The sequence below is a fragment of the Labrus bergylta genome, chromosome 23 (assembly GCF_963930695.1).
Source record: "Labrus bergylta chromosome 23, fLabBer1.1, whole genome shotgun sequence".
NCBI classification, from domain to species: Eukaryota; Metazoa; Chordata; class Actinopteri; order Labriformes; family Labridae; genus Labrus; species Labrus bergylta.
In genome coordinates, this window is record NC_089217.1 from 3,312,906 (window position 1) to 3,328,880 (window position 15,975).

Below are 15,975 nucleotides of genomic sequence, written 5' to 3' on the forward strand. Positions count from 1 at the left end.
CACATTTGACTTTTATTAAGTGCAATGGAGTTCAAAATCCCATTCACTGTCTAGCAGAGAGATGCTGTGTATTATTTCTGATCTGGAGAGGATGAATGTCAAAAATTCATTGACATAAAAAGGGCATAAAACCCATGCATGCGTGCGTCAAGGATTGAAGGATTTGCGTGCATGCATAAAATTCACTCTGTTAATCACAAGATGCTATTGTTCCCCTTTCCCACCAGCGATGTTTGTGTTCTTTATGGGCTTCCTGCGACACTTCCTGTCTCCATCTCAGCTGTGACATCAGCCTGACCTCCCTCACGCTGGAGACTTCAGGAACACTGATCCAGGTCAGGAGCATTTGTTTTGGGGGGTGGTTGGCCTCCGGGTTGTTTAGTCGATGGGCGAGGAGCGGTACACGTTCCTGTGAGGCTGTTGGAGGGACTCTGGTACATGATGGAGGGATTCTGGAATTTTTCTTTTGGTCAGGGAATCAGAATGTTCCTGTGGGGATATAGAATGTTTAGGGAGGAAATTGGAACATTCTGTCGGGTGTTCTGGAATGTTTTAGTTCAGGGTGGTTCAGGATGCGTGGAAAGTTCCTTTTGGGATTCTAGAATTTGTGGAGGGTATCAAGTTTTTCTGCGGGGAATGTTAAGGTCGAGGGGGTCAAAACATAAGCTGTTTCAACAAATACACAAAACTAGAGATGTGCACATTCAGTCGACTAAACCGTTAAATATCCTCACCCTGGCTAGTCGACACCAGAATAACTAATCAGTTGAACAACATATTATTAATTTGGCCTTCAAATCCGGTCGTTATGCCTAAACTGCAACATAGCCAGCCGCCACTAGCCTGAGCTGTAGTCACACAGACTCCGGTAAAGGAGCCTACTCTCCCCACTCTACAACCAGGATGTAAACAAGCTCAGTGAACATATAGCATCTCGTAGGAGCAGTGTTTTGATCTAGAAAACGTATACAAAGTTGAGCAGTATGTAGGCTGTTCCAGGTCAAACTGGCATATCGATAATCACGTTTAGCACAGGCATGTGGATGTTAACCTGCTAACGTTAGCCACACTCAGTAATCAAATTACAAAAGGAGAATTTAACACAGCAATGCTCTATATCTGTGCTGTGTTTTCAATCACGAGCACCTTCAATGTTATTGTTCATTACTTCCATGGCACTGAAACTAAAGTATAGAATAGAATAAAATTACTTTATCAGAGCAAATAAAACAATATGAGAATAGATACATAGTAAATAAGCACTTAAAATATAAATTTTAATAATAATAAGGAGAGATTTATACATTAAGGATTTAACTTAACATTCTTACTGGTTAAAAAAATGAATATTAAATACAGCATTTATTCAGGCTTGTCAACTGAATGTAAAAATACTTGCTGGAGGTAAGAGATGTACGTTTGCAAAAACAGTGATGACAGTGGTACATATGTCATAACAATATAGGGGGTTCTCCAGAGCTGTGCAAAGTATATGCTAATGTCAGTTTCCACAACTCAACGACTTCATGCTATATTCCTGAGATTGAAAATGTCAGATGCAGACAGAGAGAGCGAGAGAGAGAGAGAGAGAGAGAGAGAGAGAGAGAGAGAGAGAGAGAGAGAGAGAGAGAGCAGACTGTGAGAGCTAATTGACACACAGCTGTCTTAATCCAGCCGGGTCATGACTGCGCCTCAGAGTCAGACAGGAAGGGAAACTCCAGAGCAGACTGTGTGTTCAGACGTGTCTCTGTGGGAAGAAGCATCTCTTTCTCTTCCACATTCTCGCACTGTAACACTAGCTACTCAGACACAGACACACGCCGTATATTCGATATAAGACTATCAAATCGACAGATGGTATGGAGATTAAACCCTGAGGAGGTCATGTGCAATTAATCCTACCTCCATGTTTATACACAGTGGATGTGTGTGTGAGTGCTAATGCTATTAAATGACATATAACATGCAAAGAAAAGGACATTATGTGGCGAGAATTACTTTAGGTATTTGAGTATTTCACAGTTATGACTCCCACTTAATGTCTTTATGATATCACTGAGGCTCTAAAATGTGCATTTAGTTTTGCATTCAGTTGGGTGAATTTTAGCCTACATCCAGATGAGCGCAGAGGCAAAAAAAATAAAAAATCTGTGACCCAATGCTGTGGGCAGGCATCTGTTGGGTATGATGTCATCTGTCATCCTAAGTGCCATGCAGGGCGAAGACAGAATCAGCATCAGCCCGGCCAGAGTCAACTGAACAGGGACACGCTTGCACATACTCATGCACATCCCCTTGGCCCTGTAATTGGAGCAGTGAAGTTGCGGTGTATTATTTTTTATTACATAACCTCCACAGAAGCTCAACAGAAGAAAAAAGGATCCCTCCTTCACGGCTGTGTGCTCTGTCACTCTTTTATTGAAGCCGTCAACCTCCGGCTCACTTTTTTTTTTTTTTATTACGTCAGCGCTTTGGTGCCAGCAATTTCATTTCTTTCATGATGTGTCTCCTTCTCAGACGATAGTGTCCCTGCCTCTCTCTTTCACCTCATTGCTTGTACATCTCCCCTTGCCTACTTTCTTTAACTTACTGCTGCACCTTTAAAAGATCTGCATGCATTTCATATACAAGCACGCCTTGTGAAACACTGCAGCCCTGCTTCAATCAACCACAGCTCATGATCTGTGTCACTCACAGTTTCACCCTGAAATAAATGTGTAATCCCTCTGGATGACGCTGCCAAAAAAAGATGGATTTGACATCGAGGGTAGTTTGAACTACATTGATGTTTTTTCCCACTTTGCAGCGATTGATGCTGATAAGCCCCATTAGGCGCTGTAGCGGACGAGTAATGATGCTTGCTTGCAGACAAACATGTTGCAGGAGAGGGGTTATAAGGGCATGAGGGCGGCTGCTGCTGCTTGGCAATGGGTACGGTGACTAATCAGGCCAAGCATCCACATATATCACCAGAGACAAGCAATAAGCACAGGGAACAGGGTCTGACGTGCTTTTATCAAACACACTGCAGCTGCAGGGTCAGGGTCCCTGATACCAAGGCCTGCAGGACTGATGGCACATTTCTAATTATACAAGGTTTTTATACTCTCTGTCTCTAATGTAAGAAATGAATTGTCCTATTTTTCTTTCAAAATGTGAAACTGGTAGCATAAAATACAGCCTTACACTTCTTCTTCTTTTGTTGTTTATTAGAAGTGGCAACCAGCCTCGAGGTGCATTACCACCACGTACTTTGTTAGAGAGGTAATAAACTTCCCCACTAGTGCACTAGCCGTGACATTGGAAACACGTCCTTTAAAATTGAAGCACTTTTTTTTTCTCCCTGGCACACATCCAAGACCCACTGAAAATGGTTCTACGACCCACTCTTGTGTCCCAACCCACCAGTTGAGAACCAAGGGTTTAAACTAAAATGATACCTGTTGTATTATTTTGATGTTTGGTAACTCGTTTATAACAAGATTAAGTTTGAACCGATGAGGATCTTTTAATTCCCTCTCTGTTATTTCTTTCTCTTGCTCTCTTTGCTTCTCTCTCGACCTCAAAAGCATCTCTGTGTTTTTCAAACAGAGAAAAAAGAAGAAGCTCCCCTCCTGCTCTGGTGCCCCCTCCTCCTTTTGCTCCTTTCAGCTTTTAAAATAGAATCTCTTCAGAGGGAGGGTTAAGGTTCCCTGCTTTTCCAGAACTATCTTTTGTCCGAGCCTAGCAGGGGAACTAAATCAATGGGGCACATGAATGGACAAGCTGAGAATGAAAAAAAAACATCGGGTTGGTCGTTTCTGAAGGGACTCTGGCGGGTAAATTAAAGTCTGTCTTCAGTAGAGAGATGCGTTACTGTCAGGGATAATCACACGGTCAGTATTTCACAAACCCAGATGCATTTTTATTGCATACAGTTCTTTGAGAGTAAAAGACACGGGGAAAGAAAACAACATGGCATATATTTGGGAATGAAGCAGATGGTCTTCTGAGTAGGCAGAACAGAGAGGGGGGTATTTATGTGGTCAGGAGGGGACGCTGGTATTAACTCCACTATTGGAGACTAATAATAAACTAATAATAAACACATAGCCCCACATGTGGGGCATGTCTTGGCTTTCCCTTTCTTTTTTATTAAAAACTCACAAATGGTGAACTTTTTTACAGGCTGGTTGGAGTGTTTTAAATCTTACTACATATTTAAACATTTAAACACAAAAAGTAAGGACATTTGTGTTTGGTAGATTATTTCTTTGTTGTAACAATGCCTCTTGGTAATAAAGCCTGTTCATTTCCCTTTTTAAATGGTGTCACATTTGTAAATGACATACATTTGTGGGATGAGCAGCAGAGTTGAGTGGGTTGCGCCGATGACAAACTTGCCAAATCTTCTCTGCCAATGCCAAACAATCTCTTCAGCTGTCCTATTCAATAAAGGCAAAATGGCCCAAAAACTGGCCCAATTTTTCCCCCTGCATACAGATACATTTTCTTACATCGTTTTTAAAGTTACAGTTTTGCTGCAAATACTTTTGTACTTTCTCTCACAAAAAAAGTTTGGTATCTTAGGTAAAAGTTCTTGTTGTCAGTACTTCTGACACTGTTTTTACCTGAGATGTGTCCAGCTGTTTTTTTTTTGTTTCATATGGATGTGTAAAGCCTGTTTTTGTCCCTCAGCTTCAGTCGATGTCTTTTTTTAGTGATCATTTGCAGCCACACAGTAAATGAGAGCTGACCTCACGATCAGAATTCGCGGATGCTTTCATAAAGGACAGCCTTTGAGCGCACACTGGCACCAGGCAGCTGTTTGAAATAAATATCTAAGGGGTCACACTTTCAAAGCGTGTCAGGGGAGGAGGGGAGGAGGGGAGGAGGGGAGGAGGGGGCACCAGCCACACTTTTCATGTGTGATCCCGCTACACGCCCACATCACTGCCCACCGCTGCATCACCAGCCTGTGACATTTCAAACCCTTTGTCTTTCCGAGTGCTTTGAGACCTTAGAAGGTATTAATTATTTTTTTCACTGTAGAATAAATGACAGCGGTGGTGATACGTGGGAGTTAAAAGAGAACTGAGAGTTTCGGGGTGTGTGAAATTAAAGTGATCAGAGAGATTAAAGGTGACAGTTCAACAGCTTGTCATATCACCACCACCACAATATATCACATTACTCAACAGCTGGTGGCTAAAACTCTCTGGAGACAAACTGTTAATGCTTTTTTTTTCATCTGAAAAGTGGACTGCATCTCTTATATTGGTGCGACCACAGACCAGTATAAAATGCTGAAAGAGGTATTTTATGGTTCTATAATTGATCTAAACCAATATCACAGTTATGTGAAGTCATGACCGTAATTGCTGCCGCCACCATCACTGATTGTACTGCGACCTGACGCCATTGAAAACTCACCACCGTCCATTGGCTACTACAAGCCGCCGCTTCCCTGGACTGCCTGGAGACACTGGGTGGAGGAGCCACTTTTTGACAGTAATTCTCCCTCAGATTGCAGATTGTCAGCACCTGTGTGTCCAATCACACTTTAAGCTGTTCATTTGGACTCACTGCAATGTTTCCTCCTTTCTAAATCCTCGCTCGTGTTGTTCTTCCTCTGTGATGTTTAATTGCTTTGGATGACAGTGCCTGCTTAGTGAGTTGTAGAATTGAATTGTAGAATCATCTAATCAAGTTTTCAGCAAAGAGGCGGATAAATGTCTCTTATGAAATCATAATAAGTTATTACTTTAAGCCTTTTTTCCTCTCTCTGTTTTTGTTAAACCAGTATCTTGGTTCTTAGTCTACCGTTAGTTACTGTTATGAGAATACGCTCTTTCTCGGTTCTCAACATGTCTGTGAAACAGCTTGAAAATGAAGCTGAACATTACAGCCTCCATAAAGGTCAGATGTGTTGTTGTTTAGCAGCTAGAAACCTGATAAACCGGCTACTGGATTGTACATAAAGTCAAGACGGTGTGACATTAAGAAGATGGGGAGAGAGTCTTAACATTTCTTTTTTTTCTGCTGACTTCCCTGATTAAATAGATGACGATAGGAAAAGGATTAAACCGGTTTGCCACCTTCACAGGAGGGAGCTAGAGGCTACGGCTGACACAGACAAGGTTAAAGTGGAACTGAGTACACACACATGCACACACAAACACACAGCTCTGTGTTTGACTTTGATTTAACCAGACATGTATCAATATGTAAATGTAATATCTGGTGTAATGATATTCATACAAATTGGACAGAAAATGTACAAATGTTAATTCTTGTGCCGTCGCTTTCCAACTTAAATGACTGAAAACAATCTCTCTCACACACACTCATACACACACACACACACACGCACACACACACACTGCATTGAATGCCAGACGAGCTATAAATAAGGTCAAACATTGGGACATGGGGTTAAATATGATATTGGTAGTATCAGTATTTCAGAAATTTAGAATAGAAGACATTCTATAAATACCTCCAAATATCGTATTTATTGAAATATAAAGCTACTAATACCTTTGTTTTTTTCAAACTGCCAGGTATTAGTTATGTTATTATTATAGGAAAATCTGAGGAAAAAAAACTACACACGTCATGTGCAGCTGAAGAGAAATGACCACCAGGGTGGAATGAGAGCTGCTGGCATCATCTCTTGTCGCCATGGTAACAAATTGATCTGTGCATCCGTGACAAACATGATGAGAAATGGATGATGACCATAGGATGACAGCTTCTACAGTATGTGTGTGTGTGTGTGTGTGTGTGTGTGTGTGTGTGAGTGTCTACAGATGTAGCTTGTACAGATCTACTTGGTCGTTGTCACTGAAGGTCATTCTCATCACAATAATTATAAATCTTTCATGCAGAGACGCACACACACGCACACACGCACACACACACACACACACACACACACACACACACACACACACACACACACACACACACACACACACAGCAGGTCTAATCAGTGTGATGAGCTCAGGGGGGAGGTTTAAGGTTTGAGGTTGATGAAGTTGTCAGGTTCCTCTCCTCGGGGTGTCAAGTGACTGAGATGTTTTGTTAACCATGAAAAAAAAACCCGGTGGCTTAAATACCACAGAAAAGATAAGACAATGAACACTGGAACAGTTTTAACAAATGATAATGTTCCAGCTTGAAACCATTTTGGTCAAAATCAGCATTTTAAAGATGTCACATGTACGCTCATGTTGATATTTAGTACGCTTTGGGTGATGAAAAACATCTTTTCCACATCTGCAGCTTCAGCTCTCTAACTCGTACCAGGAGTTTGTTTTTCTCCCGAGAGTTTTTGCCTAATCCTGCCAAATAACGCTGATGTCCTGGATTTCATGTTTCAGATGGAAAACTGGAAGGAGAATCAAGGGGGGGGGGGGGGGGGGGTGGGAAGAAAAGCACTGTGTCTCTCTCTCTCGCTCTCTTTCCATGTTTTCCTGTCCTATCCAATGAAGACATCGGTCATGAATCATCACTTTCACTTTTAACAGGGTTGTAAAGTTGAAAATCTTTGACTTTAAACATTTAGGCAGACAAAAAGAGGGTACTTGAAAGCGCAGGAAGAAATGCCAGAAAAAGCCAACAGATCACCACACATGCAGTAGGATTCATCCTCTGGGGTTCAATATCAAAAAAATCCAAGCATGGTTGAAGATAAAAATGAAAAAAACAGCCATGCTCATCGGTTTGCAACAGCACACTGATAGATGTAAAGGTTAAGCCACAGCGCTATAAACAATATGCTACAAATCTGATTACATCATAGCACTTAAATATCACCTCATCCACAACCCCGAGTTATAATCGTATCCTGAAGTAACCCTGATAATAACAAATGCCGTCAAATGTCCTCATGTTGCATCAATTCTTCTTAAGAGCCTGACACTGCACGCAAGGATAAAAGCACACACACACAAATTAGCTGGAAAATAAAGTTGTTGACACATTAAACTGTGATGTCTTTGACGTATTCCTTTTGCTATGGGATAAACACACTCAGTTTTAATGACAGAGAACAGGGGGAGGTAATAACAGCAGATCTTCTTGAAAGCCATGTGTCCGAGACACTGTGATGGTTACCATGGCAAACCGATGACAGTGACCACAGTTACCAGTGGGAGGGATCTCCACATTTCTACGGCTTTGTGGGAGACATTGTGCACTGAAGACTTCCACAACATATCAGGGTTGCAGAAGCTGTGAAAACACTCATCAAGTCTTATTATAGACTTGCAGAACTCTGCAGACCTTGAGGAGGTGTAAACAAACTGCGGAGCGATAAAAGAAGCTGCCTCTTCCTTTCGACTATTTCCTTGTTTGTGGACTTTTAAGCCTACTGCCATGACAGGAAAAGCTCCATTATACTGGATGGGTTACATAACATGTTGTGTGTATACTGGCAGACACTTAACAGAGAGTGTCAACACAAACAAAAAAAAAAGGCAAGAAGCACGCAGCGCGTTGATGCTTCCCTTTCAGCAGATCAAACATTTTTTGACTGAGCGGCCAAGATTGTGACAGACAGATAAAGACAGGAGGAACGAAAAACCCCCTCCTGCTTGAGCACTCACAGGCAAAAATAGGAGACGTCTAAGTTTATATTTTACAAGAAAAAGAGTAAATGTAGCTCTGCAGTTTAGGACATGTGCCATACACATTCCTTGGAAGCCACCTCAGCAGGAAAGGGCCAATCACATGCTTCAGACACACAAGTATAGTGTGAGAGAGACGTGGTGAAACTTGTCTGACTCAACCTCTAACTGCTAAAAAAGCAACTTCCTCGATCAAGTCTGATTGTAAAACACAAACTCTCTCAGTCATTGGGTTAGCTGCAATAAACACCACATGACCCTTTGTATCAGGTGCTAAGTCCTGCAGCTTTAACACAAATCAATGGTAAACTTTTTCTACCTAAAGCTCCACATGATGCTGTAAAATGTCAAGTTCAAAAGTGCATTAACACCCTGCTGATTCCATGTGACTCAGACTTCATTTGACCTTTTTGCAGCCGTTCTTTCATGCAGGAGGAGGAGGATGGGTGGTGGGGGGGGAGTGTGAAAAAAAAACAGACACAAAGCTGTTTCAGTAGAAGAAACAAATGTGAATGCTAACCTCTGTCACAAAGATGAGCGGCGCAGCGCTGTGATTCTTCCTCATGCCTTCCTCGTCCTCACCAGCCTGAGGTCAAAGAGCAGCTTCAGGAGAAACCCCCCCTCCCACACACACACCAGAGAGCTCTGTCTGCCACTTTGAAGCGTGAGGACGACCCAACAGAAGGAGTGTCTGTGTGTGTGTGTGTGTGTGTGTGTGTGCGCAACCCTCTGTTTTAGAAATGTTTTTGCTTCCTGTATTAGCTCCCTTTGCACCTCTACAAAGCTTTAATCCCGACCTGCGCTACACGCCGCCTCGTCCTGAGGTGCGTTCCCAAGCTCTCCTGTTCCCCGACTGTTCTCAAACAACACTTCTGCCCCGTCAGGGAAAACACACCACCTTAAAAGGCATGAAGGCAGCCTGAGTCGGAAATTCTGTGATCCCTATCTGCATGGGCACACTCGGCTGCCAATCAGGACAGAGAGGATGGAGAGATGAGGAGAGACGGTAAGAGAGAGGGGGTGAGGAGGACGAGGGGAAGGGGGGGGGGGAGGGGACTCAAGGGACTGAATGAGTGTGGGAATGCTGAGGTAGTGCAGGAGGAATCTCCCTTAGGGGGGGGAACACAACGCACTCTGCAGGATGGAGACTCTTGACAGCAGAGCCAGATAACACAGCAGCCTGCGTGTGTGTGTGCTTTTGTGCGTGTGTGTGTGTGTGACACTGGAGTGTGTACTCCCACTCATGCTCAAAAGGCAGAGTGGGAGTGGGAGCGGGGTCAGTGCTGTTTCTTGTCATCCAGCTGATATAACGGCTAGCTGTGGAATGCACTGTAAACGGGTCATTTTTCCTCAAGTGCTTTATTTCAGTATAAATTCCAGATACTTACACTTTACTCAAGCGGCTAAAAAAAACAGACTTTGTTTGTGTTTTTCTTTTTCCGAGGCAGAGGTCACTAACTCCTGACAAGGAGACAGTTAAAAGGAAGCAGGATGAGATTTTTTTCTCCAGAGAACAAACTCATGTAGGAGGACAGAATCGCAAAGGTCACAAGGTCAACACAAAATCAAAGCTCCTCACAGTAGAATAAAGTTGACACATCGGTTGCTCGATTTGCACCAGGAAAGCAGAAATCAGTTGTTTACATGTCATAGTTTCCTCCATGAAGTCGATGATTACTTTCAGTGTGATCATGTCCATTTAAAAACCTACGCTGATTTTTTTTAATATCTTCAGTACATGGGACTGACGTTTCCTTCCACTTATCTATCTCTGAGTTTTCCTCTTATGGGCAGAGACACACACACGGGAAGTGGTCTGAATTGGGACACTTTCTGTGTTTTAACAGCAAAACACTCAGTTGAAGAAGCCTAACAAATAAAAGACCCCAAGGCATCCCACCCACTCCGCCCCATTAGGCACAGCTAACATTTAGAGAATTTACAGATGAAATGAGAAGCCTGGAAATCCTCATTAAGGGATCTCCCCCACACCCCACCCACTCCGCCCCATTAGGCACAGCTAACATTTAGAGAATTTACAGATGAAATGAGAAGCCTGGAAATCCTCATTAAGGGATCTCCCCCACACACACACAAACGCTCTAAAATATCCAGGCATGAATGATGCAGAGGGGGCGACGGGGAGGAAAGCAGCCGCAGACAAGTGATGCTAAACGGAGGAGAAGGAAGAATTGAGGAGGAGGAAAAAATGATGGAGACGTTTAAAAGATGTGACGGTTGAGAGCACAGACGATCGAGGCGGGAAGACGGCCAGATGTGGAGTGTGTCTGGAACATAAAGATGACCCTCTTTAGCCTCTTTTCTGGTACCCAGCTGGCCTCACTAGTGGCTCGCCACACTCCAACAGACCGCTGCATCAGCAACTATAAAAGGCTGAGAGGCATTATCCGCTCCATTTTGCATTGCATGAATCAGATAATGGCTCTCGGCTAATTTGAGAGGCAGACAAACAAAAGAGAAAACAAACTATTCGTTGCATACAAATGTAACATTTTTGTGTTGGAGAGCAAATAACATTACACACTCTAGGGCTGTTTCTTTTTTCTTTTTTAAATCTGTCAAAGCTCGTTCCAGCTCATTATTCTTAATTCATTTCAAGGGGTTTGGTTATTATACCTCCTCATTCCTGCAAGCAGAGTCTGCTCTGGTTTCTAAATTTAAAAAAACTGGAAAGTATTGTTCACTGAAATGCTGACTCAACAAGATGCTGAAAGCCTTTTTTTTGATCTTGCTCAGATACGGCTGACTCACAGACTGAGGAATAAGGGATAAGGATCGCCCCCTGTTGGCCATTAGACATCACTACAGAGAGTTTGATCCACTTACTTTCAGCTCACATTCTTCTCCATTTTCATCTTCTTCCTCCAAACCATCCCCCCGAGGAAAAAGTGATGAGACAGTGAACCTCCTCATGTGACAGCCCTGGAACAAGGAATACAATCATTGACTCTATCAGCTACAAAACACTAATATAAAATCATCCAAATGTCATTTTTCACTTCAGATGGTTCAGTCCATAAAACTTGGCTTGGCTGCCATTCTTTAAAATACATGGAGACAACATTAATAATTATGGGGATAAAATAAATTATATTATCAATAAAGGAGGTTTCTGCCTGTTCTTTGTGTTTTAATGTAAGTTGTGTTTATGGTTTGAGATTTGTCAAATGAGAATATCTGTCACTGTTGGGACGGACAATAAAATAAATCTATCTATCTGAACATAATGTTTGAATCAGCATCTCTCCTAAACATGTACAAAAACAAACTGCACTTTATAACTCTCACAGAAAGGACTTAGTTCAACTTCATTTGTTATAGCTCAACGCACCTGACTTAACTTTAGCATAAACTAACCGGCATATCATCCTAAATGAATTACCTATAATTTAAATAAAAATGTAAGTAATAACAAAGCACACAAACCTCCTTTCCCAAAGTTTTTCAGGAACTCTGCCACAGACTCGTTGTTCAGTCACTTCCACACACACACACTCTGAGCAGGCGGCTCTGCGAGGTTTCTGCACACCTCTGTGTGAAATGCTGCGCGCTGCAAACTTTCCCTCGGCTCAGCATAATCTCACTGTGATTCACATGAAGCAGCCAGCGCTGTAAGCTTCTTATCCTCACATCTCTGCTGCTCGTGTCCGTCTTCAGATCGATGGTGGAAGAAGTGTTTAATGCCGCGGGCATAACTGAACTCAGTATGTCAGTATGTGAGGAACAAGAATACCCCTGTACCCCTGTATGGTCAGTTGATCAAACTAAAAAAATAAATCTAAATATGTTAACTTTTGAGATATTTCAGCCCCATATCTGGCTAGTTGCCCGGGTAATTAAGGCTATTAGGTAATCATATTCTAAATCAAACTTATAAACACTATCTATTTTATTTTCTTTGTCTGGACACATGATACCTGTTATCTGTTATGTTTTAATAAACTTATATATTTGGACTATTTGGCCACAGAGGTAAGAGGATACCCCTGATAATCTGTCTGAAACCATCAACACAATCATTTATTTACCCGTGGGTAACACTTCAAAATAATGATAATAATAAAGCTTTAGATAAGGCACCACCCCAGTATGTCGTCTGTATAGAGTTTTTTTTATTGAGGACATGGCAGGGTAACATAATTTACAAACAGGTGGTCAGAGAGTTCACTGAGCTCCCGCTTTTGGTGGGATCCACTCGTGGATCTTCTTGGTGGTAGTGGAGTAGGGCACATATTGCTGGGAGGTACCGCTGACGTTGAACTGATGGACCTCAGCCAGGAACTTCTTAGGCTCTGGTGGGTGCGTGGTGGGGGGGTCTTCTGTCATGCAGTGCAGCCAGCGGTGCCTGAGTAGGGAAGAAGAAGAAGAAGATGCGGTGTCAGGATAATTCCTCTTTCTTTTAATTTTTCTGTGTTTGATGACAATTAAGTTAAAATGGTAATAACTGGAATGATTTGTAGGCCGTACCATTCAGCTGGCACCATGCTGCCGTCCACCTCCCACATGGTGTTTTTTCCGTTCATCTCTGTTGTGTAGATCACCCAGCGGTGACGTCCTGAACACAGATAAGATGTTACTTACACATGTCTTAGCCGACGCCTCTAACAGAGATGTATCGAAAGTATGATATAGGGTTGTTGTCATGATACCAGAATTTTAAGCTTAGAGATGAGTGAAAATCAAACATTTTTGATACTTATTTTGATATCACAGCAACAAAAATAGAATTCCTAGACACCTAATGTTTGATCATTTCTTCTTTTTAAAAACCCCAAATAGCAAACAAACCCCTGCACACTGTTGAAGTGGCACAAATACGAAAGCAGCGTTTAAATGAGGTTTAAATATAACTAAAAATATTTTTTTAAATTCAAATCATTACAGCTTTTTGATACTATCAATTATTAAAATCAAAGATATTGTTTTGATTTTAAATCACTTGGCAAAACGTATCATAGTATGGACATTTTTTACAACATTAGTATGATTCAAAAATAAAATAGCAACAAATTCTTAACAACAACTTGGAAGAATCTTCTCCATCGATATTATTTTTCACTCAACTCACCGAAGAAGTAGTTCTTCTTGTCCTCAAAGTATTTGTTTCCATATTTATCCACTCCAATCAGGGCTCCCGTCTTCACATCATTCACCCTGGAAAAAATGAAATATTCAAAGTCAGACTCACTGAGAAAAGCAATAAAGTGAACTCTTTGTGACAAACTAAATTTAAACTTGTAGTATAGTAGTAGTTCTTCTTCATCACGTTAATTCAGCATTAAGATAAGATAAGATAATCCTTTATTTATCCCACGATGGGGAAATTTACAGTGTTACAGCAGCAAAGAGCAAAGATTGCAAACAAAAAGTGAACACAGTACAATTTAAATATAAAAAGAAAAATTAATAATGTACAAAAAATCTAAAAAATAGATTAAAACAAAATAAAACAAAATAAAAAATAAAACAAAACAAAAAAATAAAAAAATAAAACAAAACAATAAAAATAAAATAAAAAATAAAACCAAACAGTAAAAATAAAATAAAAAATAAAACAAAACAGTAAAAATAAAATAAAATAATACAAAACAAAATAAAAAATAAAACAAACAATAAAAATAAAATAAAATAAAATAAAACAAAACAAAAAATAAAAAAATAAAATAAAATAAAACAAAACAAACAAAAAATACAATTAAAAATTAAAAAATAAAATTAAAGAAAATATGTTTTCGCTTCTCCCAGCGCTAGTTTAAATATAGAAAACAATTCAAATCTTTTAAAATATGTATATCAAACATTTAGGTCTGTTATACCAACACACCGGCCTTTTTAAAACAGCTTTTATTAGACTGTTGATTCAGACTCAGTTAGCTGTCAAAATGCTAACTCGGCTAACACCGGGCTTTCACAGCTGATTTCTTTCCTTTAAAACGCTCAAACCGTCACTGACAACACTTCATTTAATTCTTCAAAACTAGTTTATCACACTCACCTGAATAACTGGACGAGAAAACCTTTAACTCCTCCATGACCTCCTATTTGTCCCAAAGCCCTTCGGACTACGTTCATATACTGCGCCATCTTTAGACGGACGAGGATGGAACGTTCCGTAACACAAAACAGTTCCGGGTTACACCAACGCTCTGTCGATCTTTAGTTCCACATGGATGCTAATAACGGTGAATTATCAGTTTGACAACTTACACTATTCTTTACAACACATTGACATAAACGTTTGCTTATGTATTCTGACATAATTTAGTATGTATCGCAGACAATTAAATTATGAACAGAAGTTATCTTATGTTTATCTTACCATACTTACCATAAAATACATTTGAAATTGTATCTTTCTTGTAGATTAAATGAAACTAATAATAATAGTTAGTAAAAGTAGGATTCTACAGTAAACACAATCTCAGAGGAATATTTATGTTAAAAAAACAGCAGTAAGGACCAACATGAAACTACACTGTACTACAACAAAGGGTGTTCATTTAATTTATGGATGAAATGAAACCAAGTAAAACATTAGGAAAGTTTAAACACATTTTCAAGAATAACATATTTAACAAATATAAAATTGAACAGTCAATGGGAAAATTGAATCAATATCCGTTGTAAGGTCTGTACCGTCTACCAATTAATGTGTGTAATACATTATATCTGTTGCTTTTGTTACTTAGTTATCTGTATTATTTGACTTTATTTTTTAAATCTTAGTCTTGGATTAATTTATTAAGCTAAAAAGATAAAAAGGGGGTCGGACTGGATAAGTTACTTAACTTCATCCTACACCCTTTTCGAACATGGACTGGTTAAGGAAAAATAATCGAGCCACTACAGAAAGTATGCTTTGATTGTAAATGTACATTTTTATTTTATTTTTAAAACATGTTCGAAAAAAATAAATAAAAATAAAATAAAATAAATTCTCAGTATGTAAGTGGTCCATTTAATAATCACATGTACTATACTACTGATAATGAAGAGTGTATTTATCAATCAATCCTTATTTATAGAGCGAACCCTAACCCGAAAATATCGAAAAAGGAATGTAAAATAACTGAATATTCTGTTTATTGTCAACCATTAAACACACACAGACACACACAGTTGATTATTACTTATTATGTAGTTGTAATCTAAATCAAGATGTGATCTGTTTTTCATAAAAAGGTCTGACTTTCTTTGAGCTGTCTTTCCACTGCCCAAAAGGTTTGATGTGACACAGCTGAGTGTCACAGCTCAGGGAGATTAAGGGGAAATGGAGCAGAAAGCCACAGTATAGTCTGCCTAATTAAAACCAGAGCTTTGATCCCCTGCTCAAAGACTGACC

At 40.2% G+C, this 15,975-nt stretch overlaps 2 protein-coding genes across 2 annotated transcripts in view; both read right to left on the minus strand.

Moving 5' to 3' along the window:
* Positions 1 to 9,336, minus strand: part of tmcc3 (transmembrane and coiled-coil domain family 3) — a 45,074-nt gene extending 35,738 nt beyond the window's left edge. The window contains exon 1 of the mRNA XM_065951351.1: positions 9,133 to 9,336. Coding sequence (XP_065807423.1) covers positions 9,133 to 9,177 — 45 coding nt within the window. The 5' untranslated portion in view covers positions 9,178 to 9,336. The remainder of the gene's footprint in view (positions 1 to 9,132) is intronic.
* Positions 9,337 to 12,725: 3,389 nt separating this feature from the next.
* ndufa12 (NADH:ubiquinone oxidoreductase subunit A12) lies at positions 12,726 to 14,776 on the minus strand. The gene is made up of 4 exons (XM_020646602.3): positions 14,629 to 14,776; positions 13,702 to 13,787; positions 13,101 to 13,188; positions 12,726 to 12,978 (listed from the first exon to the last, which is right to left on the minus strand). The coding sequence occupies exons 1-4, from the start codon at positions 14,715 to 14,717 to the stop codon at positions 12,798 to 12,800; spliced, it is 444 nt and encodes a 147-aa protein (XP_020502258.2). The 5' UTR covers positions 14,718 to 14,776; the 3' UTR covers positions 12,726 to 12,797.
* Positions 14,777 to 15,975: the final 1,199 nt, after the last annotated feature.